This window comes from Panthera leo, chromosome A2, assembly GCF_018350215.1.
Source record: "Panthera leo isolate Ple1 chromosome A2, P.leo_Ple1_pat1.1, whole genome shotgun sequence".
NCBI lineage: Eukaryota > Metazoa > Chordata > Mammalia > Carnivora > Felidae > Panthera > Panthera leo.
In genome coordinates, this window is record NC_056680.1 from 114,630,475 (window position 1) to 114,657,017 (window position 26,543).

At 38.5% G+C, this 26,543-nt stretch overlaps 1 protein-coding gene and 1 pseudogene across 6 annotated transcripts in view; one reads left to right on the plus strand and one right to left on the minus strand.

The window, feature by feature from the left end:
• Positions 1–26,477, plus strand: part of FAM221A (family with sequence similarity 221 member A) — a 75,978-nt gene extending 49,501 nt beyond the window's left edge. For 2 of the 6 annotated variants that reach the window (XM_042920229.1, XM_042920234.1), the window contains 6 exons: positions 7,441–7,614; positions 10,904–11,094; positions 12,693–12,899; positions 19,456–19,563; positions 22,587–22,669; positions 26,378–26,477. In XM_042920229.1, the coding sequence (XP_042776163.1) occupies positions 7,441–7,614; positions 10,904–11,094; positions 12,693–12,899; positions 19,456–19,563; positions 22,587–22,669; positions 26,378–26,446 (832 nt within the window). In that variant the 3' untranslated portion in view covers positions 26,447–26,477. The other 4 variants (XM_042920258.1, XM_042920267.1, XM_042920252.1 and 1 more) reach the window with 4 other exon arrangements.
• LOC122208826 lies at positions 2,784–5,306 on the minus strand (annotated as a pseudogene).
• Positions 26,478–26,543: the final 66 nt, after the last annotated feature.

Below are 26,543 nucleotides of genomic sequence, written 5' to 3' on the forward strand. Positions count from 1 at the left end.
GTTCAGAAACAAACAGGATATTTAATGCAGACATCAGCGTTGTGAACCTCAACAATTTTCAAAAGAACAAATCATATAAAGTTCAAAAGCATGCAAAATTAACCATGACTTAGGGATGGATTTTCTATAAGAAAAAAAGGAAATATTAGCAAAAAAAAATTACTGGTATTGGTTATTTCTTAAGCTGAAGGTACTACTTGGATGTTCATACTATATTAAAAAAACTGACTGCTCATATATATTGTATATGTGCTTTTGTAAGTATAATAGAGTTGAAATAAAAATAAGAAAAATTGATTTTGTCTAAATGGGTGTTTGGCTGTGGTCACTCATACATATAGTTGATCAGAAAAAAGAAAAACACTTGAAGCCTGCTAAATTTTTGAGGAAACTATACTGCCCTCAAATTCTCAAGCTTGCTTGGATAACTCAAGATTCTTCCACCCTCACCACCCCTGGATCCTGCATTTGCATGGATTGTGAAAGTTGTGCATTTCCCCCAGAAAAGTCACTTTCCCCAGTGCCCACATCAGATGCTGCCATAGATGGCTTTAGAATATCTTCCAAGGAGGCATACCAGGAATTGGGAGGGGATGGAGAAGGGAGGTCCTTCTAGAGAGCAAAATCAGAGTCTGCCTGATCTGATGGGTCATTCAAGGAACTTTCTCCACTATTGGAACTTGGAGTCATTATTATTCCTGCCTGGCAGAATTTGGTATTTGCCATGGACTAGTGTTTTCTGTGTATTTCCCATTCTCCCTTTTTCTGAATGAGAATCTTTTTAAATGTTTTATTTATTTTTGAGAGAGAGAGAGAGAGAGAGCAAGGGAAAGGCAGAGAGAGAGGAAGACAGAGGATCTCAAGCAGACTTTGTGCTGAGAACGGAGAGCTGGGTGAACCATGAGATCATGACCTGAGCCACAGTCGTATGCTTAACTGTCTGAGCCACCCAGGTGCCCCCTTAATGAGAATTTTTTTTATTGTAATTATCCTATTCTACCCTCATCACTGTAATATTGGGTATTTGGGGAAGGTGAGAGGGGCAAACAACTGTCTTGTCTTTTAGCTATCAACTGCCAAACCATTAAGAGTAGATGGCAGAGCAGACTGCCGAGATTCCAGTCTTCCAGGTGAATGCAATAGAAACTCTGGGGTTGCTTTCCTTAGGGGTCTGGTGAATGCATGCAGTGTAAAATGTCTGCATGAGAAGAAAGGTGTGCATGGGTATTAAGCAACTCAAGGGGTGAGCTGTGGCAGACCTTATGGTCTGACTAAGCAAGTCCATGTTTTTAACCCTCTCTTTGACCTCTCACAAAGCCTGGGAAATGTAAGTACTATGCTTCTTTTCCAAGTCTCCTTTATGCAACTAGGGGTGGCCATATGACATAGTTTGGGTCAATCACACGTAAATGAAAAGGTTTTGGAGTGGCTTCTGGGAAAACTTTCTTACTTGATAAAGAGGAGTAGCTGACGTTGGTTGTCTCCCTTCTTTCTTTCTTGAATTTGGAAAGCATTTCAAGAAATCTTGCAGCCATGGGGAAAATGCCCTGAACCAATGCCAGCAACCGTCTACACCAACATTTCTTTAAAACATTTTTTTTAATGCTTATTTATTTTTGAGAGAGAGAAACAGAGGCTGAGCAAAGGAGAGGGAGACAGAGAATCTGAAGCAGGTTCCAGGCTCTGAGCTGTCAGCACAGAGCCTGACTGGACTCGAACTCATGAACTGTGAGATCATGACCTGAGCCAAAGTCTCAGAGCTTGACTGACTGAGCCATCCAGGTACCTCCCAACATTTTAGAATAACAACAAAGATGAGGAAAACCCTATGTTTAATTAAGCCACTGTTAGTTGATTTATTCTGTTATTTGCAGAAAAAAAACACAAGACTATATATGTAAAATATCTAACACTTACCAAGGCAAGTGTCCCTTTTTCATTTCCATCTGTCCATCTATTTCCTAGATCACTTAAGACAACTTTTAGAGGAAATCATAGTCCCACGATACTTTTTTTTTAAAGCAGAGGTCAAAACCATATATAGTATTTTAATTAGCAAAGGTGTCAGTTTCATAAAAGGTTAGAATAACATTTTCAATTTTGTTCCATTGTCTTATTTGTCATGCCTTATATTTTTATTGACTTTTTTGGTCAGAGTTTATTGCTCCAGCATCTTCCTAGAAGAGTCCACAATTGCACTAAGTCTATTTTAATTATTTCTTTCTGGACTCATTAACTTGTACCTGCCTACATAGACACTCCCCTGCCACTTTCTATAAGGTCACATAGCCTGGCACTTTCTGCCATTTATATTTGCTAGTTTAGCTGCTGCCTAAAAGCAGGGGTTGGTGCTCATAAAGAGATAAAACAGGCAACAGCAAGCAGCCCACCAGGTGTGATTGGAGAGCAGTGTTCTTTCTCCTAAAATCCCATTTTGGGATTACTCTTCTATCTGGCTGTTGAAAAGTTTTTAACCTTAAACTGTCTCTATAAAATTCTAATGTATTTGGGAGTCTCTGAAGTTCATTGGCTAAGCCGAGTTATGAGATAAGATTCTGGTGGAGAAAAAGTAGTGAGGATGTCAAAGTGGGACTGGGACCTGCCTGAGCAGGCAGACAGCCTTTGGAAAGGAGAAAAGGGCACCGAAAAGGAAAGAGGGAGGGGCATCTAAACAATATTTCTACATAACATCTTGTCTTTGGGACCCGAAATACAGTGTTCAGGAAAGTACTTTTTTTTTTTTTTTAATAGATCAGTTATTTAATTAGGTGTTTGTAAGAAATTTAGAACACCAATTTGTGAGGGTAAACTCCATTCGTGAGAGGAAGCACAGAGTGGAGGGAGTTAGCCCTGTAGCTGAGGAACAGCTTTGATTTTTGGTGGAATTTGCGAGTCCACAGCTTTCTGATCAACCTTGCACTGCTGTGTAATCTCATATTTCTCTTTCTCCCTGTTGAAGATCTCATCTTCCTGGTGTCTAGGTTTACGCACCTTCTTCTTAAAGTAAGCATCTTTGAGGTGTTTGGGGATTTTCACACTGTTGATATCAATTTTGGTGGAGGTGGCAAAGACAAATTTCTGGTGTGTTCTATGCAGAGGAACTCGATTGAGGAAAGAGGTCTGGTCACAAGTAGCAAGCCACTGCTCAGTTGCTTCAAGAAAACCACCCTCTTGCCTCTGTGGCGCCCAGGGAGGATGATCGAAATGGTCCTAGGGGCGATGATAGCTAGCAGTTTCCTCACATGTTGACTGAAAGGTTTTTTTTTTGCTGTGGCACAACAGCTTTCGAGGCACATCTTCAGTAGGATAATACCTAGGCATTTTGTAAAGTTTAACACTCGGGTACCACCATTCTTGTCACACCAACTGGTTTTGTGACAGTAGCAAGTACCTTCTCCTTTTTCTTTTCAGTCCTGGATTTAGCTGCTGAATACTTCCTCCTGTACATAGCCTTTCTCGAATACATAGCTGATTGGGAATATCTGCCAATTCCTCTGACTAGGACAGGGTTTCGGCTGCAGTGGGGCTTCTTCTTCTTTAGCCTTGAGGTTATCCTTCTTAACCTTGCCACCAGCATCAGCCTTCTTGGCTTCAGGTGTCTTCTCCTTAGTATCGGCTTCTCAGCTTTTTCGTCTGCCAACTTGCAAGATGGGAAAGAGTCAGAAAAGTACTTTTGAAATAAAGTATTGCAGTTCAGCCAATTATTTTTCTGTTTGCCAATTATTCCTCCCAGATAATTTATAGAGGGCGCTAAAGGTGATCTGTAGGGAGCCTCAGAGTTTAAGGACTCCTTGAGTAATGATTGATTTCCTATTCTTTTTCTGGGCTGCTAAATGTTCTGCACCATAATTCAGCTTTAGAAAAGACTTTGTGCAGGAGCACCTGGCTGGCTCAGTTGGTGGAGCTTAGGACTCTTGTTCTCTGGGTTGTGAGTTTGAGCTCCACACTGGGTGTAGAGATTACTTAAAAATAGAATCTTAAAAAATTTTTTTGTGGAGAATATTTTCAAAGGTGTAAAAAAATCTTGACTATATTGTTTTTATTTGTTTTCTCTTAAACCACCTTTCACTACCTTGGAAGAACACGGTGGTTTAGTGACACCCAAACTGGACACAGACACCCAGGACTATTGATTTAACACCACAGGGTGTTTTTGTTTTGTTTTGTTTTTTTAAGTAGGCTGCATGCTCAGTGGGGAGCCAAATATGGTGCTTAAACTCAGAAACCTGAGATCAAGACCTGAGCTGGGATCAAGAATCAGATACTTAGGGGCGCCTGCGTGGCTCAGTCTGTTAAGCCTCTGACCCATGATCTCACGATTCATGAGTTGGAACTGAGTCAGTCTCTGTGCTGACAGTTCTGTGCTGACAGCTCCCAGCCTGGAGCCTGCTTCGGATTCCATGTCTTCCTCTCTCTCTGCCCTTCCCCGCCTCCCCACCCCCCCCACCCCCAAGCTCTCTCTCTCTCTCTCTCAAAAATAAATAAATAAATAAATAAATAAATAAATAAATAAATAAATATAACATAAAAAAAAAAAGCCACCCAGGTGTCCCTACATCACAGTTTTAAATTTTATTTTTATTTACTTTTAAAAATTTTTAAATATTTATTTTGAGAGAGAACGAGCAAGCACACATGCGAGCTGGGGGGAGGGGGGAGAGAGAGAGAGAGAGAGAGAGACTGAGACTCCTAAGCAGACTCCTTACTCTCAGCATAGAGTCTGACCGGGGCCCATCTCACAAACCAAACTGTGAACTCATGACCTGAGCCAATATCAAGAGTCTGATGCTTAACCCAGTGAGCTACCCAGGTCCCTCCCTATATCATAGGTTTTTAAACGCCAATTTTGAAAACACGACTGGGGGAATCTGGGAAGCTGGGCCTCCAACGACCCAGAACCTTTTCAAAATCAGCGGGAAGCTCTGTATGAAGAAATAAGCCATGTTCTGGGCATCCGTTATATGCAAAGCACTGCACTCCCTTGTCACTTGTTATTTTACAAGGAGATCTGCAAGACCAGGGGTTAGGGAGAGGCAACAGGCACCAGGTTTGTGCTTGCAGTAAACAGCATTCCAAGCCGGATGGGCTGCGCTTGGAGACGGAAGGTTTCCTGCGCCGGGAGCTGCCGCCAGGTGGAAGCGCACGCCCATGGGCCTTCGCTGCGGGCTTCGGTCCGGCCAATCAGGACTCGGGCGGGAGGGGGCGCGGCCGGTGGGGGCGGAGCCGGCCCGGCTCCTCAGTGGCCGGCTTCCTAGCTGCTCTTGCTCCGAGCGCGCGGCGGGGCGTCTCTCGATTCCCCCGGCCATGGAGAGGCTGACGTTGCCTTCCGGCGGCGCGGCGGTCGTGGACGAGTACTTGGAGTACCGAAGGTGAGGCTGCGGTTTGGCGGGGCGAGGAAAACCCGGGCGGGCCGCGTCCCTGTCGCCGGAGGAGCGCTGGTGGCGCGGACAGGGACGGGGCGCCGCCCGCTGGGGCTCCGGGAATCTGTTCCCGGGTTGTTGGGGAGGCTTACTTACATTGATAAAAGTTTCGTCTTTTTGTAATTAAATATTGTAATGACATGCAGTTCTATTCTAATAAGTCTCTTCCAAGAGTGTTTAAGAGGTCTCCCTATTTGACCCCTTCCAGGAAGAATTTTTAACTCTTCTATTTATGCCCAGGTCCAAGTGTTTTTTTATCTAAATGGCCACTGAAGAGTTACACATCGAGTGCTCGGGCGTTATAAGGAATAACAGACATCGTTTGCATGTTAGTTTAGTTAATAGGGTATGTCGTGAACTTCCAAACGTGCTCCCAACCCCGAGGTGCTGTTTTTAGGAGAAAGACACTACTGGTGTAGTTTCGGTGGTTCTGGAGAAACTCCTATCACGGAAATGGAAACAGAGCCACCGCTTTGGTTTGAGGACACGACTCACTGCCCTGGGCCCTGAGGAAAGCTGATGCACCTGCGGAGACGTGTTATTTTTTCCGGTCTCCCAAGAAACATTTTTGGCAGTTGGGAGACTGGGTGAGTGGGAATTCCTGGAGAGGGACAGGCTGGAGGATGTGCGGTTGAGGGCGGCAGCGGGGGTGGATGGTGGGGGTGTGGAAAGGGGGGGCGGATTGGCCCCGGGGCGGGGGTGAGGGGTTGCGGGGAGAAGAATGTGTGTGTAAACCGGCGTGAGGCACTTTCCCGCTCCGCCTGGGAAATCTGAGCGGCTTGGGAAACCTGAGCGAGAGGGGCTGCCCTGCTTAAAGGTGGTCGTTCCAAATCACCCAGGGGCGTTGGGGGAAACGGATTCCTTAGCTGATCTTCACTCCTTCTGGCTGTCTAGGTAGTATAGTTTTCGATAACAAGTAGAAATGGTTGGTTATTCTGAGTCAGACAAGTAGGAATGAGTAGCTCGATGGGTCAGGCCTTATCTCCAGTTCAGGTGGGTCCAGGTAAGGCCATGAGTCCTGTGCCCAGAACAGCTTCCATCCAACCCTCACCACGGGCAGAGCCGGCTCCTTTCGCCTCCAAGTCTTCAGGGCTTTTCCCTGTGAGGGAGTTGTGGGCCTTGCTGTTGATTGAGAACTTATTAGAGATTTAGATGTTTAGATGTGTGGATTGTGTGCCTTCATATATGGTCTTTTGCCTGGTTCAGATATTAAGGCCTGGTGGAAAATTATTTTTGTAAACATAAATAACCTGGAATAGTTCGCTGTAGAAGTTAGAGCCTTGCTACTCAAGGTGTAACAGTCATGGACCAGTGGTATGGGCATCACCTGGGAACTTGTTGGAAATGCACACTCTCAGGCCCATTCCAAACCTATTAATCTGAATATGCATTTGAACTAGATCCCTTGGTTATTTTGTAACTACCGTTTGAAATAGTGGCGGCTTGATTTTTTCCATAAGATTTTGAAGTTGTAGTTTTGGAATTAAACAATGATTACCCAATACAGATATGGGTTTGAGCTTGTGCAGATCCAAGGGTATTTGTGGGTTTAAACTCCCAGCCACGATTTGGGTTTCCATTACCCATGTTGTCTTCTGCACTGATGTTTTTTTTTACTATTGTTTTTTTTTGAGGGGAGTACTGTTTTTAAAGGAGGAAAATATTAGAATTTTTAGGAGATTAGGCTCCAGCGTTTAATGAAAAGAATGAGCATGTTTGCTTCAGGATCAAAGGAAAAATTGTGATGGATTTGTGGTAATTCTCCAGTGATAAACCTGGATCGGTAAAGTCAGATGTTATGAGTTCATTGTCTTCTTTATTTATAGTCCTCTTTTACATGGGAAGCAAATGTTTTATTACCATTGTGTCTAATTTTGCTATTAACATAAGCCTAAAGTAAAAAATCGAAGCTGAAGCCGCATTTCCTTTGACTGTACAAGTATAGTTTAGTTTTAGAGTTTGCTATTTATAATCTGGAAAATAAATATTCAAGGCTTAAGAGACTTTTTTGTTCTTGTAGAATTGTTGGTGAGGACGATGGAGGGAAACATTTTACTCCTGAAGAATATGAAGAATACAAAAAAAAAGTGTTACCGATGCGCTTACAAAACAGATTGTTTGTGAGCTGGCGATCCCCAACTGGAATGGATTGTAAACTTGTGGGTCCAGAGACACTGTGTTTTTGTACACATAGGTAAGATTAGAAAATATAAAACTATAGAAGAGTGTACTTCTTTTGATAAATAACATTACTTGTGATAATTGAGAAACGTTAAAAATAGGCTTTATATAATAACCCAGACACTGTCAAAAGTTTTTTTTTTTGCTATAATTAAAAAATTTCCAGTATATCTTATTAGAACTCATTATGGAGTCCATCACCCTAAGTATCTTTTCTCTTGCAGTTGGTTAAACAAGATTGGTACCCCTGCAGCTTTGCCAGGGGTCTACTTCATCCACTATTGGATGAGGTACCAGAGGACAGGTCATCAGAATGCAAAACTGCCTTAAGAGTTGCTTGAGTTGACCCATAGTGAACAGGTTACAACCTACAAATAGAAGCTTTTCTCCTCAAATTTACTAATCTCCCTTTGTATTTTAAGAAACATGTTGTGTTGATACCTTTCTTTAAACAAACAAAAATACAAGCACACAGCTTTTTATTGCAAATGGTCTTTTTCCAAGTAAAGCACAGGGAGGAAAGAAAATACAGGAGGCTCCAGTCATTGATGCGTATTGCCAATACCTGAGGTTTGCATTTAGCTGTGTTTGTTGTGTCCTACTTTAAATTTTACTACTGTCACAGGTCACAGTTGTAAAACTCAAAAGGACAAAGCTGCATCATGAAAAAAAAAATCACTGAACCTATTATGTGTTTTCAGGTAACAACTTTTAACTTTCTGTTCAAAGAAACTGTGGAAGGAGAACTGCCCTGTTCTGATAGTTTCTGGGGCGCTCTCGTGAGAGACTCTTTGTAGAGTTGCTATTTACAGACTTGCTGTCTGCCAAAGGTTGTTAAGCGGTTGCTAGGATGAGTAATGTTGTGTATAGATCTACTTGAAACGTATTTAGCAACCCCGATGAAAAACACCACGGAGGAATGGAGGATGAAGGTTATGTTGATATCTTTCAGAATTGAAGAGGAGTTTGGTAAATTTGTGTTGGTTTTATCATTTATCCTTGTATAAATTTACTGCTAGTCTCATATATGTGTAATTACGTAGCATGGAATTAACCTTCAAAATTGACCCAACTCAACTTTCATCATTAAGTTCCTTAGTACCAGTTGAGCACTCAGTGAGATTTCTGTCTAAACTATTATTTTTCCCTATTATAATTATTATTTTTAAAAGATTTTTATTTTTATATTTTAAGTTTATTTATTATTTTTGATTGAGGGTGTGTGAGCGAGTGGGGGAGGGGCAGAGAGGGAGAAACCCAGGCAGGTCTCTGCACTGTCAGTGCAGAGCCCTGCTTGGGGCTCAAACTCACAAACCATGAGATCATGACCTGAGCCAAAGTCGGATGCTTAGCTGACTGAGCCACTCAGGCATCCCTATTTATTATTATTTTTTTTAAAGTTTAGAGAGAGTATAAAGTGGGGGGGGGGGGGAGCAGAGAGAGAGGAAGAGCGAGAATCCCAAGCAGGCTCTGCATTTTCAGTGCAGAGGCTCATGTGGGATTCGATCCCACAAACCATGATATCATGACCAGAGCTGAAATAAAAGTCAGATGCTTAACTGACAGCCACCAGGCGCCCCTATAAATACTATAATAATTATTAAGGTAAATGAAGAATATCTAGAAAAGTAGAAAGAAGACTCATCACCCAAAGCCAGCTGCTATCAATACATTTTACTATATTCATGTATTTTTTCTTCACAGTTCATTTAGTTGTTAATTATGTGTGCTCACAAATATTAAGTTTTTAATGACAGATTCAGAGAAATGTTTCCCCATTGTTATGTAGTAATCACAAACAAGATTTTTTTTTTAATTTGAAAAAAAATTTTTGTTTTTAATTTTAGAGAGAGAGGGAGAGTGTGAGCCAGGGAGAGGGGCAGAGGGAGAAAGAGAATCAATCCCAAGTGAGCTCAATCCCATAACCCTGGGATCATGATCTGAGCTGAAATCGAGAGTTGGATGCTCACCTGACTAAGCCAGCCAGGCTTCCCTTAAACAAGGTTTTTAATACCTGCTCAATATTCTAGCTAGTCCAGTGGTGTTCATTGTATGTTCCCCAGAGCCTTGGAGGAAGTCTCAGGGGTGTACCAAGTAGAAGGGGAGGTTAGGGGAAGGACAGACTCTAGTTCTGGCTCTTTCCCTTGCTTTAACCAATTCTGCTTTTATCTACTTTATATATTATGGTTCTGTAAAAGTTTTTATTTGAAAAAGGGGTTTCACTGCTAAAAACTTTAAAAACTGTTGTCTAGTGGTTTACTTATTCATTCCTTTATTAATGTGTTGTGTATGTATTTATGTGTGTGTGTTGCTATTGTAAGTACTATTGCTGATATTATCTATGCACAAAACTCTTTATACACAGAATTATTTTGTTAGGGTATATTTTTAAAAAATGAACTGTCAGGTTAAAGGATTTTTTTTTCTATTAAATTTGATGATTTTATTTTTATTTTTATTGAAGTGTAGTTGATATATTATGTTAGTTTCAGGTGTGTAACAGTGATTCAACAATTATATATATTAGGAAATGCTATATTTGAAATTATATACACTATGGAAATGATGGATCTTTTTAAGTTTCTTGAAACAGTAAATGAGATTGGTTCTTTTGTAACACTCCTGACAGCATTGTGAATTATGTATAGTATAAAAAATGTTGGTTCTCTCTGCTAAGTGAAAAATGATATCTCATTGCTATTTTAACTTGTACTACTTAGCTTAATATTGAGAATAATAAATTTAATATTTTTTTATTGAGTGTCACCTTAACAGCAGGAAGCGACTAGCCTATTTAAGAAAATTACAGTGTTTTAATTAACAAAGAGCTTTTGCTTTTAAAAATGTTGACAATTTATTTTGAAATTAAAAGTTAAAAATTAAATTATATTAAAATAAATTACATTATTGAACTCATATCAGTTTTAAGTAGCACACCTGTGAAAATAAATTTAAGTAATGCACTTTGATAAAAAGAATTTTTATAAAGAAGCTTTTTCACACTCTTAGGTTGTCCATATTAAAGAATCTGTAGTGGTAAGTATTTTAAGGGGATTATATTTCTTTGTATATTGCTGTGAAAATTGTTCTTAAATAACTAAAAATAAAAATATAAAAGAGTGAAAGATTTTTCTGACCAATTTCTGACATAGTTGACAGAAATACTGCAAGGGAGTTGATTTTTACCTTACTAGCAAGAAAAGCAAAATAAAAAAGAATAGTTGTGCATTTAACAGAATAGACCAATTCTAATTTCCAGCAATACTTGTATTGTTTTTACTTCTTCCCTTTTATTTTTGTAGGTATAAACAACATAAAACTGACTTTGAAACGATTCCACAGCAGCGCCCTATTAGTCTCCCTTGCCGAGTGACTGGCTGCCAGTGCAGGGCTTACCTTTATGTCCCTCTCAATGGTGCACAGCCCATTCGCTGCAGGTGCAAGCACTTTGCCGATCAGCACAGGGCTGCGCCTGGCTTTATGTGCAATGCCTGTGAGTTAACGTTATTACAAACACACCCAACAGAATGTTTGTACTTCTTTATTGAATATTTAATGTCTTTGTGGCAGTTTTATTCAGCTGTGTTGTCAGTATTAAACAACACAGAAAAATTTGATGGACAGCTACTCTAACATGTTATTTTTGTGGAAAAACGTGGAGTTATTTGTATGCTTTTCAATCCTAAGCCTTAACCTCATGTAATTAAAATAAGTTAAATGATAGTGATAGATTTTAAAGAATTCCTAGATGTCATGTGATTTAAATTTTTGAGTGGGGATTTTATCAACTAAATTGTATTTACAGGCTTTTAAAAAGGATTTGATAAGTTGAAAAAAATGTTATGCTTTGCTGGTAGATTATTATGTTATTGCCTAAAGCGTAGGCTGATGGGAAAAGCGAAATGTAACATAATAATTTTAACACTTCATTTGTGATAGCACTCTTACCTCAATGGCTGTACCCAAATCCCAGCCCCGATCCTTTAGGCCCTTTTACTTGATCATCCTTTTAAAAACCCCTTGAAATAGGTAGGACATTAGTTCAGTAATTTATTCAGGAGAGAGTTATTACAGTTTTCATAGCAGTTGGAATTGAAATATGTTATAAAACATTTTTAATGACAGTGGCAGGAATAAATGTTTCATTGGCTATGGAAGTAGTCAAATAAAATTTATTTATTGTTTATTATGTACACACTTTTTGGAAGTGTGAGCATGTAAAATTTTGTTAATGGTGTATTTTGGCTTCCATTTCAGTATGGCTTGGGTTTTTTTTTTTTAATATATAGCAATTTTATTAAGATATAATTCAAATACTACATAACTGATCCATTTCAAGAGTGTAGTTTAATGGTTTTTAATATACTCATAGAGTTGTGTGACTTTTCATCACCCCCAAAAGAAACTCCATATCCATTAGTAGTCATTCCTTCTTCTCCCTCACCCCTAGGCAACCAATAATTACCTACTGTCTGTATGGACTTGCATATTGTAGACATTTCATATAAATGGAATCATAGAATATGTAGCCTTTTGTAACTGGCTTCTTTCACTTAGCATGATGTTTGTGTGAGTCATCCATTTTGTAGCATGTATCAGTACTTCTTTCCTTTTTATTGTTAAACAGTATTCCATTGTGTCCTTTTTATGTCTGTGGGTTGGCTTTCCTATGTGGCTTTTATGGGGCATTAATCCATAGGGAGGTTTCCACATTATCTCTTCACCTGATCCTACCACTGGGCAGTCCACATGTGCTTTTAATTGAGTATTTGAGGAGAGGGCCTACATTTCCTAGCTCTCTGGTGTTAGCCCAATTTCTTTTGGTCCTAGCTGGTTTTTCCAGTATTTTATTTTATTTTATTTTATTTTTCTGCTACATGCCTTACCTTGCCTTATTCACGTCAGTACCTTACAGAAGTAAGAGCAGTGGCCGGGAGGGAATTCTAGGGCTGGAGATTAGAGTTACAGAGGCCAGAGGACAGCATAGAGGGATCTGGATTCAGGTGATTGTGGCCAAGCTAAGCATTTTTAGGGCAGACAGCTTAGTACCTGTATTTAAAGACATTTAACTCCCTTTACATCTTGATTCAGGTTCCAAGTGTTCAGGATTCCATAGTTGCTTCACTTGTGCTTGTGGTCAGCCTGCATATGCTCATGACACAGTAGTGGAAACTAAGCAAGAAAGACTGGCTCAGGGAAAACCAGTGGGACAGGATGTCCCTTATGCAGCAATGGGAGGTTTGACTGGCTTCAGCTCACTGGCAGAAGGCTACATGCGATTAGATGACAGTGGGATTGGTAAGTGACAATCTATGGAATGTGAGTTTGTCATACTGTTTTATGTGTGCTGACAATAGTGAAGCCCTATATTTGTTTTATACTTTATATTCTTTGTTTTTTTCCAGAAAAAGTCTCTCATTTTATTTTTATTTTTTATAAAGGTTTTATTGCCACTGTACAATATATGGTTATTACAGAAAATTTAGAAAACACAAGAATAAAAGATCACGCCTACCCCAATACCCAAATCCCAACCCAACCCTGTTTGTAATAGCTGAATATTTCTTTTATTTGATATGATAGAGTTTACCTAACTGTTACCCTGTTGTATGCATGTTTTTGCCATTATAGCCATCTCATTTTGGAAACAGCCTTATGTCTATGTGTGCGTATGTCTATGCACGTGTGTACATGTTATCACATGATAATGTATGCACACACTGCTTGCATACATGAAAGTTAAGTAATATAGGGAAAAGTTCTGTTGGATGTGTCTTGAACTATTGAAGGTAGCTGGATTCTTCTTTTTTTGATCCTTCTGAGTTGACTAGGATTGGGGAGAATATGGTTCCCGTGTATTTATTTATTTATTTATTTTTAATGTTTATTTATTTCTGAAGGAGAGACAGAGCATGAGCGGGAGAAGGGCAGAGGGAGAGGGAGACACAGAATCCCAAGCCGGCTCCAGGCTCCGAGCTATCAGCATAGAGCCTGATGCGGGGCTCAAACCCATGAACTGTGAGATCATGACCTGAGCCAAAGACCTGACCCAGAGTGGGTCGCCTAACTGATCCATCCAGGTGCCCCTATTTTTTTTTAATTTCTTAAAGTTTATTTATTTTGAGACAGAAAAACTGCACATGCGAGAGCGCGAGTGGAGTAAGGAAAGGGAAGGGTGGAGAGAAAGAGAATCCTGAGCAGCTTCCATGCTCACAGTGTGGAGCCCCATGCAGGGCTTGAACTTACCAACCATGAGATCATGACCTGAGCTGAAATCCAGAGTTGGTGGCTTAACCAACTGAGCCACCTAGGGGCCCAGGTTCCTATCTACTTTAAATACTTTGTGTAGGGACTTTTTTGTATTCTTTTTTTTTTCTTTCATTTTTTTCATTACAAAAATTATATAAAGATGAACAAACATTTTCTTGTTATAAAGATTCAAACAATAGAAATGAAGCCAACTGGTGGCTCAGTTGGCTAAGTGCTGGACTCTTGATTTCAGCTCAGGTCATGATTTCATGGTTTGTGAGTTTGAGTTCCCTGTAGGGCTCCATGCTAATAACACAGAGCCTGCTTGGGATTCTTTTTGTCCCTTTCTCTCTGCACCTCTCCTTCCACCCCAAATAAATAAATAAACTGAAAAAAAAGAAAAATGAAGTACTACAAGGACCCCTTAAACCCTTCTCTTTACCCGAGATTCTTTTCAGAGAGTAATTTGCTGTCAACAATTGATATTTATTTTTCTTTTTAGCATACATTTTTATAGTTTTTAACTTGGAAAAAATTTGAAGGCCTGTCATATCAGGACACACAAATCTATTTAATTCTTTTAAACTGCTGCATAATATTTCACACTATAGATTTATCGGGTTTTCTAAACCATTTCTGTGATTTTTTTTCTTTTTTTTCCCTGAGACTTTTTGCTTTTAATAAATCAACAATGCTGCACTAAAGGCGCACAGTCAGACAAATGTACATATTTACAGTTCTTGGGAGCGTTTCCTTGTAAAACGCAAGTGCATGGGGCTGATCTTGCCTTCTCAGCCCTGCCCACTGGCCAGGCCCCCTTTGATCATGGTGCTTTGTGGGATTTTCTAAACCTTGTTCATGAAATTTAGATGGTTTCCTTTTTGTTTTTTGCCTTTACATACAGTCCTGCCAAAAACATCCTTGAACTTGCTTCCTTGTATACTACATAAATTTGAGCCTAAGGTAGATACAGAGAAGTAAAATAATGGTTGGGTTGAAGTGTGTGAGATTTAATACATGCTGTCAAATTGCCTTCCAAAAATGCCTCACTTGTTTATGCTTCCTCTAGTGATTTTTTAGCTTCCCTGTTTCTCACATTTATGCTGATCATTGATATCATTAAACCCAATTTTTTTCCAGTCTGACCTGTGAAATGTTATTGTTTCAGTTTGATTTCCCTAGTTATTAGTGGGATAAGAGTCTTCTCGTAGTTATTGGCCATTTTACTTTCTATACTTATCTGTTCATATACTTTGTTCACTTTTATGCTTTTAACTTTTCTCATTTATTTATTGGAAGTCTTCTATATTCTGTCTACTGATCTTTTGTCATTTACTTTGCAGATATTTTCTTCCAATCTGTCATTTGTTGTCTTGGCTTTTTTTTTTTTTTTTAATGTTTACATATTTATTTTTGAAAGAGAGAGAGGACAAGCAGGGGAGAGGCAGAGAGAGAGGGAGACACAGAATCCAAAGCAGGCTCCAAGCTCCAGGCTCCAAGCTGTCAGCACAGAGCCTGATGCAGGGCTTGAACTCATGAACCATGAGATCATGACCTGAGCCGAAGTCGGATACTTAACCGACTGAGCCACTCAGGTGCCCCTTGGTTTGTGTTTGTTTAATACAGTTTTTAAATTTTGGAGGCAATTTTATAATTATGTTCACCTTCATTTTACTTTAATACTTAATTTTTTTGTTTTTTCATGTATTTGGAATATATTTTTTGGGAAAGTGTGAGTTATGTATAACTTCAGGTTTTGTCCAAATTGGTGGCAAGTTATCCAAACACAGTTCTTTCCCTAGTTATTTGAAAGTTTATCTTTCTCACATTCTGTCATACTCACTGTTTTGTGGCATTGGACTATTTGTCTATCTTGTGCCAATATTACATACTTTTAATTATTATTCCTCATAGAGTGTTTTGATGTTTGGTATGGTAAATTCCTCCTGTTTGTGTGTGTATATGTGTGTGTGTGTGTGTGTGTGTGTGTGTGTGTGTGTGTGTGTGTTTCAAGATTCCTTGATATATCTATGCATTTTCTCTTCTAGGTAATTTTACAACTAGCTTGTTAAATTCCATAAGTAAATCATTTTTCAGTTTTCTTGGGTGCACGATAGTATTAAACTCATGAAATAGTTACAGAAGATCCAGTTATAAGTGACAGAAAAAATAATGATGTTGTTGATGATGATTGCAGCTTTGTACTGCCAGGAGTCTTTCTAGCCTCTTTACATCTATTAACTCATTTAGTTCTCCCTATAACTTTGAGTTAGGTACTATTATTACTTTTATTTTGCAGATAAGGAAACTCAGCACAGAAAAGTGCAATATCTTGTTCTTTGTTATTCGGCTAGTAAGTGGTAGGTTTGGCTCCAACTCAGAAATTGTTCTGGGCTTGTTAGTGTGCCTCATTGTTGCCTCTTTCTGTGCAACAACCATACTGTTTTCAATACTATAACTTTATAATAAATTAATATTTATGATTTCATTTTGTTACTTAAGAATTTTCTTGTGGCATCTGGGTGGCTCAGTTGGTTGGTTCAGGTCATGATCTTGTGGTTCACAAGTTTGAGCCCCATGTCGGGCTCTGTGCTGACAGCTCAGAACCTGGAGCATGCTTCAAATTCTGTCTCCTTCTCTCTCTGCCCCTCCCCTGCTCGTGCTGTATCTCTCTCTCTCTCTCAAAAATAAGTAAAAACATTAAAAAAAAAAGAATTTTCCTGACTATTCTTATTCTCTAATTTTTTCAGAACTTTGGCATTATTTCTTGAAAACATTCTATTATTACAAAATATTCTATTATTTAGTTGATAACACATTGGATGTATACATTAATGTAGGAAGAATTGATATTTTTTATTTTTTTATATTTATTGTTATTTTTTTAAGAGAGAGCATAAGCAGGGGAGAAGGGCAGAGTTAGAGAATCTTTTTTTTTTTTTAATTTTTTTTAATGTTTATTTATTTCTGACAGAGAGAGAGACAGAGCATGAGCAGGGGAGGAGCAGAGAGAGAGGGAGACACAGAATCTGAAGCAGGCTCAGGCTCTGAGCTGTCAGCACAGAGCCTGACACGGGGCTTGAACTCACAGACCGTGAGATCATGACCTGAGCTGAAGTCAGATGCTCAACTGACTGAGCCATCCAGGCGCCCTGAATTTTTAAAGTTTATTTATTTATTTTAAGAGAGGGAAAGCGAGCAGGGGAGGGTCAGAGAGAGAGGAAGAGAACCCCAAGCAGGCTCTGCACTGTCAGCACAGAGCCCGATGTGGGGCTTGAACCCACAAACCATGAGATCATGACCTGGCAAAACCAAGAGTCAGGTGCTTAACCAACTGAACCACCCAGGTGCCCTGATTGAGAGAGAGAGAGAAAGAGAGAGAGAGAGTGAGTCTTAAGCAGGCTCCACCACGCTCAGCATGGAGCTCAACAACCCTGGGATCATGACCTGAGCTGGAATCAAGAGTCAGCCGTTCAACTAACTGAGCCACCCAGGTGCCCCAGGAAGAATTGATATTTTAAAATATTGAGTATCTTCATTTATCTTTTTCTATGTAGGGTGGAATTCTGAAGTTATCTTCATGAAAGTCCTCTATTTCTTAATTTTCTTAATTCTATTTCTAGGTATTTCTTTTCTTTTTTTTTTTAAATAGCTATCATATGTGGGTTTTTTTTTTTTCCTTCCTTTAAATTTTCTAGCTGGTTATTATTTGTTTATAAAAAAGCAAATGTTGGCTGGCTCACTCAGTACGGCATGTGCCTCTTGATCTTGGGGGTTATGGGTTCAAGTCACACATTGATTGTGGAAGCCTACTTAAAATTAAAAAAAAAAAGATTGCTTCTGTTACTAGTCATTATTACTTAATCTTAAGAGTTTAAAATAAATGTTTGCTTGATGTTGTAAATAATGGTATTTTTGCCTTTTCCAATATTTCTGGCTCTTACTCTTGACTAGTTACAAGGCTGGTACTTGCAGAACAGTGCTAGGGAATAGTGGGAAGAGCTGGCATATTTGCCCTCTTGTGACTTCTGGTATTTTATCATTTAAGCATCTTTATAATGTAAGGAAAGAAAATCTCTCCCTTTTTTGCCCCCAGGGGAAGGTGGGGTGAAGAAAGGTGAGAGTGAAGAGAGGAAATAAGTTGTTTTTGTCTTGATATCAGATGTAGGGGAGCCTGGGGCAGAGGGACATCTGCTCTGTTAGCTATGTAGAGTCCTGGACAGAGATGGTATCTTGCTGGAATTTGGTTCCTTTATGACGCAGAAGGAGTCCATCATTTCCAACTCCTAGTGGGTGGTTGGCAGGCAGTTGAGCTGTTAGGCCGTGGACATGCTCTGACATTTATCATAGCAAGGGGCCACCGAGCCGAGCTAAAGGTGGGTCCCCTGAGCTCTGGGGGATTCAATAGAGGAAGTTGTAGGCATTGAGGCGTCTGACTTTTAGTGAGAACACGCGTTAGGACCTACCAAGCTGTGGGTCTAAATTACCACTTACCAGCCTTGAGCATTTGAGATAAGTAGTGCATTCAGCAGCCAGAGGACAGCACAAGGACCTGAGTGGACCTGAGTCCCTTGTCTTATATTCCTACAAGCCACATGAGACAGGAGCTGGGGAAGGAACAGACAGGAATCTGCAAAATGAGCAATTGTTTAGGTTATAAGGAAGTACTCAATTTTATTTTATTTTTTTTAAGATTTTTTTTTAGGTTTATTTATTTTGAGAGAGAGAGAGAGAGAGCGCATGCAAATGAGCATGAAAGGGGGAGGGGCAGAGAGAGAAGGAGAGAGAGTGAGAGAGAGTGAATCCCAAGCAGTCTCTGTACTGTCAATTCAGAGCCCCATGCGGGGTTTGATCTTAATGGACTGTGAGATCATGACCTGAGCCAAAATCAAGAGTCGGACACTTAACCGACTGTGCCCCCAGCTTACTTACTTTTGATTTAAAAGTCAGTGTAGTTAGCAATGGGTATTCATAATTTGTGGATGAATCTTTATTTAATTGAATTTTTCTTTATTTTTCATACTTCGTTTTGAGATGGTTTCCTAGAGAGGAACAGAGTAAAAACACACTTATTCTGCCCTCTTCAACTAGAGGTTCTTTGTCACGAATGTCTTGCTTTTTAAATTTTTAAAAAAATGTTTATGTATTTTTGAGAGAGAGAGCATGCACATAAGCAGGGGAGGGGCAGAGAGAGGGAGACACAGAATCTGAAGTAGGATCCAGGCTCTGAGCTGTCAGTACAGAGCCTGATGTGGGGCTCGAACCCATGAATAGCAAGATCATGGCCTGAGCTGAAGTTGGATGCTTAACTGACTAAGCCACCCAGGCCCCATGAATGACTTGCTTTTGATAGTGTTTTTGTGACTATATTAAGGTTTTATTCATGCATAATTTTTTTCTGTGAAGAAGATCTCTGAGAAATAAAAAAATACTTTTACCTAATTCCCTTTACATGGCAGATAAAAATTTAACTAAAAATTTCTTTTTTATAGAAAGGATTTTTCTAATTATTCTGCTGAGGTTCTAATTTATTTTGCACGGAAATAACTTTTTTGTATTTTAACAGAGAGATTTAATTTTCATTCTTCATGCATTTTGTTATCAGGTGCACCTTCAATGGAATTTTTAGACTCTCCAGTTACAGCCATGGACCACCCATTTCTGAAAGCATTTCAAGCATCATCTAGTTCTTCTCCAGAAACACTAACAGATGGTAATGAAAATAAATTGACAAATATTTTTGGATGTGGTAAATAAGAATGTAGATTGATTTCATTTTTTAGATCTTTTTTTCTTCAGTATTACCATAATTTGGTTGTCATTTTACTTTTTTATTAACCATGCACTGAGAAAAAAGCAAGAAACTTCTTTTGGTGGGCAAAATTTCTAAACAGGAGCATTATGAGTATTCTAATAATTCAATAATTTAAAGTTTTAAAACCTTATTTTTGCATGTGATTGTTTTGATGTCTGAGTAAGAGAGCCCTCTAGAGGACTGCCTTGATCCTTCAGGCTCTCCCAATCAGGATGTAATCCAGTGGTAAGTATAAATTAGCAAGGTTTTGTCATTTATAAATTATGCATATACATATAAATTATACATTATACATATACATGAGTTTTATTAATTTTTAAGCACTTGTATTCTGTTTCCTTTATTAAAACAAGACAAAACATTGAAGAAGGAATTTTTTTTTTTTAGTGTTTATTTTTGAGAGAGAGAGAGAGAGAGAGACACACACAGGGAGAGACAGGGCACGAGCAGGGGAGGGCAGAAAGAAAGAGGAAGATACAGAATCTGAAGTAGTTTCCAGGCTCTGAACTGTCAGCACAGAGCCCAATACAGGGTTTGAACTCACAGACCATGAGATCATGACCTGAGCCTTTAACTGACGCTTTAACCGACTGAGCCACCTAGGTGCCCCTGAAGAAGGAATTTTTATGGTGCATTAGGTATTTAATATTTGCAAGTATTGTTAAATGAGATTTTTTAAAAATAATTTCATATAATCTTTTCATGTACCCTGACTTTCTCCACAAGGGATTTTAGGGCTACTTCCATACTTACAAAAACAACACACAGCAAAGTAATGATAAAATATAGATAGAAGTAAGAAATGTAAACCAAGAAAAAGGATACAATTATATCAACTTTCCAGGTTGATATAATTGCTGATGATGTAATTAAGCTTTAGTTTTGACTGAGTGTAGTGGCATCCAAGGCACAGAGAAAGGTGTGATCAGCCAAATACTTTTCATTATTAGAAAGACTCATCATATTATTGTGAGTTCCACAGTGTTAATGAAAGGTATACTGGTGCTGGATTTTATTTTATTTTATTTTATTTTATTTTATTTTATTTTATTTTATTTTATTTTATTTTATAATTATTATTTTTTAACATTTATTTATTTCCGAGAGAGAGAGGCAGAGCATGAGCGGGGGAGGGGGAGAGAGAGATACAGAATCTGAAGCAGGCTCTAGGTTCTGAGCTGTTTGTTAGCACAGAGCCCAACGCAGGGCTCGAACTCACTAACTGTGAGACCACAACCTGAGCTGAAGTGGGATGCTCAACCGACTGAGCCACCCAGGCACCCCACCAGTGGTAGATGTTAAAGATGTGTCTATAGTGTGAACCTCAATGATGCAGTGGCCCAAGGTCCTTGAAAACTTTTTTCAGCAAATGCAGCATGTGGTTGCTCATTTCTGATAGTCACCTTGATAAAAGTGGTGAAATACTGTTTTACCGGATAAATGGTAACATATCATTAAAATGCAACTCAACGAAGGTGATTCTACAAGTGACTTAGCTCAAATGGTCCAACATGATCCAGGGAAAGACCCATAGTTTTGAGATGAATGGATAGGCAGCACATATTCTAAGCATTTTTCTTACTTTTCTCAATAGGCTTTTGTTAGATAGTTGACAGAGTGTGGTTATACTCTGTGCTGATTGTCTGTAGTTAGGTGATTTTTGTGTTGCTGGTTGAGGTGAATTTATATGCTTTGAAAACTAGAACATGTATTCACGTTGATAATCTTTTTTCAATATGAAAGGACCCAAGCAGCACATTCACCTGAAATGAAGGTGAACTTTTCATGGAACAAGGCTCTTAGTGCCCTTAGTGTTTTCTTTATGAAATCCTGATTTTCCTTCCTGAAGCAATTTTAAATTCCTTTTACAACATAAACTATTGCTTGTTTAGCTTTAAAAAGTGAATACCAAAGGGGAGCCTGGGTGGCTCACTTGGTTGAGCATCTGACTCTTGATTTTGATCAAGGGTTGATCCAGGGTCATGATCCAGGGTTGTGGGATCTAGCCCTGCATCGGGCTCTGTGCTGAGCACGGAGCCCACTTAAGATTCTGTCTCTCCCTCTGCCCCTCTCCCCTGCTCTCTTTCTCTCTCAAAAAAAAAAAAAAAAAAAAAAAAAAAAAGGAATACCATGGAAAATGGTTAAAATTATTTTAGTTTTGAAAAGTTTCAAAGCAGGTAGTATCTTGGTTGCTTATACACACTGCCATAGTCCATTTGGGTGGCTGTAACAAAATACCATAGACTGTGTAGCTTATAAACAAAAATTTATTTCTCATGGTTCTGGAGGTAGGGAAATCCAAGATCAGGGCACCAGCATGGTTGTGTTCCGGTGAAGGTCCTCTTCTTGGTTCATAGCTGGTCCCTTCTCATTGTGTCCTCATATAGTGGAAGAGTTGAGGGATCTCTGTAAGAGCACCAGTCCCGTTTGTGAGGATTCCACACTCATGACCTAACACCTCCCAAAGACCCCACCTCTTAAGACCATCTCACTAGGCATTATGATTTCAACAGATGAATTTGAGGGGAACACAAACATTCAGACCATAGCATAGACCTTCTGTAATTACTTCTCTGTTATTGGTTATGGTGTTACATGAATTTCTAGTTTCACTATAAAATTTAAAATGTCGTTGAAGAAAGCAAAGTGTGCTCTTATGTGAAGTAGCTATATGGTATTATTTAATATGAACCGGTTGGACATTAGCAGAATGTTTGCCAATAAAAATTACTTTGTCTTACAATGCTCTGAACTCTAAAAAATAATTAGGTGGTAGGATTAATTACCATTTAGACCATTCTGGTTTGAAAAATAAGAATTCATCATTGGTAACAGTAAAGTTTTCTTTCTTTTTTTTTTTTAATTTCAGGAGAATTTATAATGATGTAAATATATCACATAGAATTTTTTTTCTTTATTAGTAGGTACAAGTGGTCAAGTTTCTTCCTTAAAGAGACCTGAAGAGGATGATATGGCTTTCTTTGAAAGACGATACCAAGAAAGGGTAAGTCTGTGGGGAAATCTGCTTACTTTAAGCATTTACTTGTGACAAACACACAGATAGAATTACATATTGATTGTGGATTATCATTGAAAATAATTTATAAAGTCTCTATTTATAGCTGTATTAGGACTTGAGGCTTATTTAGAATGATTCAGAGAGAAACAGGATGAATGAATAATATGATATCTAATATGCTAATTTATGAAGGTCATAAAGATTGATTAAATATACAAATAAAATCGTCAATAATAAACACCAACCATCAGCAGATTTGTAAATTACGTGTATCTTGAATTCTTTTTTTTTAATCTTGAAATTTTAATATGTAATATTTCTTCTTCTCAGTGCATTCAAGGTATATCTAGACTCAAATTAAAATTACCCATTAGTCTTTAAGAAACAGAACACAAAACCTAAATGTATGTTAGCGATCCTGAGAGCTCAGCAACTGTAGTATTGATGTTTTCCCAGCTTTCACTAGTGATAATTTTCATCAGTTCTCCACCACACTATAAACTCCTTAGGGATAAACAGTATTTCGTTCCTTTTTATATTTTCTTCAGAATTAACTACAGTGCATTGCACATAATAACTTTTCAATAAATATTTATGGAAAATTGAAAAAGTAAACACTTATTGATTGATCATCACTTTCATACATCTCATATACTTACACATTTGATGCGTTTCTTGGCAGTGTTCATGTCTGATAGCTTTATTTTTGGTTATTGCCAGATGAAAGTGTGTTGGTTTGATGAGGTATGGGGAATGGTATCCATCCATATGGTACATTCCCCAAAGTGCTTTTCTTAGGATTATTTTATAGTTGTTCAGTGGCTATTCATTATCTCTCCAACTGGGTAATAAGTGATAAGAAAGTAAAGACACTCTTGTCACTTTTTGTTGTAGCTTATTGAGTAACTGAAGGGTGGTAAAAGGAGACCATTAAATAAATTCACCTTCCAAGAGGAGAGGAAGGGTGTAGGGGGCAGAGATCAGCTTGGTTTTCCTGATGAAGAATTTTGAAGCAGAGGGGGAGTGTCCTAGATATGATTTAAGGCAGAGAAAGAACTAGAACTTTTTGCAGTGATGCAAATGTTCTATACCTGTGCTGTAGCTATTCATTATATGTAGCTCTATAAATCTAAATTTAAATCAACTGAAACTTAAAATTATTTTCCTCAGTCACACCAGCCACATTTCAAGTACTCAGTAGGCCACGTATGGCTAGTGGCTACCTTAACTAGAAAGTACTCATCTAAAGGTAAAAGGTGGTGGTAGGATCTCTGGAAGGGAGATTAAATGGCCAGAGTGAAGAAAGAAAAGGCTATTTTTACAGTATCATTAAGGATAGACTTTTTGAATTAAATCAGTCTCCATTCTTGGAATACACAGGTGCACAGCTGAATTTTAGTTTTTCGTCCTAGGCTCATGAGGAACAGTGTTCTAGAACTCCTTCCTTCCTTCCTCCAGAAGCCTGGGTAGTGTTGACTACCTTGAAAACATGCCAGTTGGTGTTTGCTTGTGGGAAGATAATGGGGGGAGTTCTTACCTATGATTGTTTTAGAGGATATACCTGGCCAATCCAGGCTACTTATTATAAATAGACATAGAATTTATGGATTTATGAGATGTAGTTTATAACTCTCCAGCTTGTGTGATTTGTGGATTTATGAGACACAGCTTATAAACTCACCAGCCTGTGTGATTAATGGAGTATAAAAACTAAGAAGTTCAAAGCTAAACAACTTCTTCTGAGCTGACATGTACTATACACATTATTAGTACTTGCATTTTACTCCATGCACTGTTGAGGGAAAAGGGATAACTAGGAAGCTCAATCTGATAGGTCAGGGCCCCTTTAGAAAGCAATGCGATGTCTGTATCTGGTTTTTGCTTGTATCCTTTGCTAATCATTGGTAACATTTAGTGTGGGGAAGGATCTATGATAAATATGAGTTGGCTTTGATAGTTGATGCCTTTGTGGTAACATGGTTTACTAACTACTTTTAGATATTATTGAAGAGTTGCTTCATTGCTTCTTTTATATCTTAGGTCAAGTTATTTTCTTCCATTGTGGATGACCCTTGGTCTCCTATCCCCAAGAGAGGAGAATTTTATTAAGGAAACAGTATCAAAGGCCAACTAGGTGCAAGGTGCTATTGCTATTAGTGCCAGGAAATTGAAAAGAAAAAAGGAAGGGGGAGATATCTTTGCTCTTCAGACACTAGACACTAGACTAGGATGTATTTGCTAAGTGCTATTTTAAGTGAGGAAACCCTGCTTTAGCTTTGTTTGGTTGTTTAGCATTTTCTCTCTTTTTTGATATTACATAAAGCTAACACTTGGTCCTAAATGAGGGGAAAGGATTTGTTGACTGCTTATTAAGTACCTAGATCTTTATATATACGATCTTATTTACACCTTTAGAACAACCCTGAGAACCACCTATTATTATGACCTTTTTTTTTTTTACAAATGAGAAAATTATTGGTTATATAGCTTGTCTCAAATAGTTAATAAATGGTAAAGATTCAAATACGCTTTTATAATCTTTGCCTATAATCTTTGCCTTAATATAGGGTATTTTTTGGAGGTCCTTCAGATGACCTGCTGACTGATCCAGTGTGTAAGAGTGATATGAATGTATGATTTCTTTTTTTTTTTCCTTTAAAGCTTATTTATTTATTTTTGAGACAGAGGGAGGGAGAGGAAGTGGGGGAGGGGCAGAGAGAGAGAGAGAGAGAGGGAGGGAATCCCAGGCAGGCTCTGTACTGTCAGCACAGAGCCCAATGCGTGGCTCGAACCCACGAACCATGAGTTTGTGACCTGAGCCAAAGTCAGATGCTTAACCAACTGAGCCACCCAGGCACCCCTGAGTGTATGATTTCTGAATCAGGTCCTAACCAACTCAGAGAGGAGAGAGAGGGGAAAAAATGGGGATGAGACAAATGTAAGATATAAACATTTTAGTATTGGGATGTTATGATTTGCAATTTGATAAGATTGGGTACTAGGTCCCTTCTGGTTTCTTGATATTATTCCTATCACCTTAGAAGGTAGGAGGCCCTGCCTCCACCTATCATGCCCCATATTTTGTCCCCCTTTCTCTTGCAGAGAGAAGGCAGTGGTGTTGCCTCTGGGAATTGTAAGAGGCAAGTGGGCTCTCTGTTCTCTGGGACCTTTTTTCCCATGGAAGGGGTTTAGCCACTACTAGGGAATGCAAGCTGCTTCTTTGCTTCAGTTATAGTGGAGCCTTCAGGGATGTAACTGTGGAAATGTGAAAACCAGAATTAGAGGAAACTGTCCTTACAGTAGCCCATGTGCCAGAGATAATTCAGCTGCATTAGGTATATTCTGTAGGGAATATGCATAGGCTGGATGTATGGTTAGGTATTTAAGCTTTTGTAAGACAGTTTTTAAGTGGAAGTTAAAATACACTTAGTAATTTTCTCAAAGCAATATTCACTATGTTATTTTTATTAAAATGCTTATGTAAAGTTGAAATCAAACCACAGTTTAAAAATGCAGTTAGGTCCCTTTAACTATTAGATTTTGGCTTTAGAATTTAGCAGCTTAAGAATTGCTAAGTAACTGTGTGAAATGGCTGTGATAAATGAGACATGAATCCAAATAAGGTGTGTACAACCTTTTATTCTTCAGGATGTTTTATATATTATTGTATCAACAAATATTTTAATTTTACAGATAAAAATGGAAAAGGTTGCTAAGCAGAAAGGAAAAGCACCGTTGCCATCAAGTACAAAACCTTCATGAAGACTACCAAATTAAAACCATCATCCAAATAGGTTTTGTTTGTGTTTATTTAAATACAATAATAGTTTATTTTCTCCCAAATTATTTACTTCTTTTA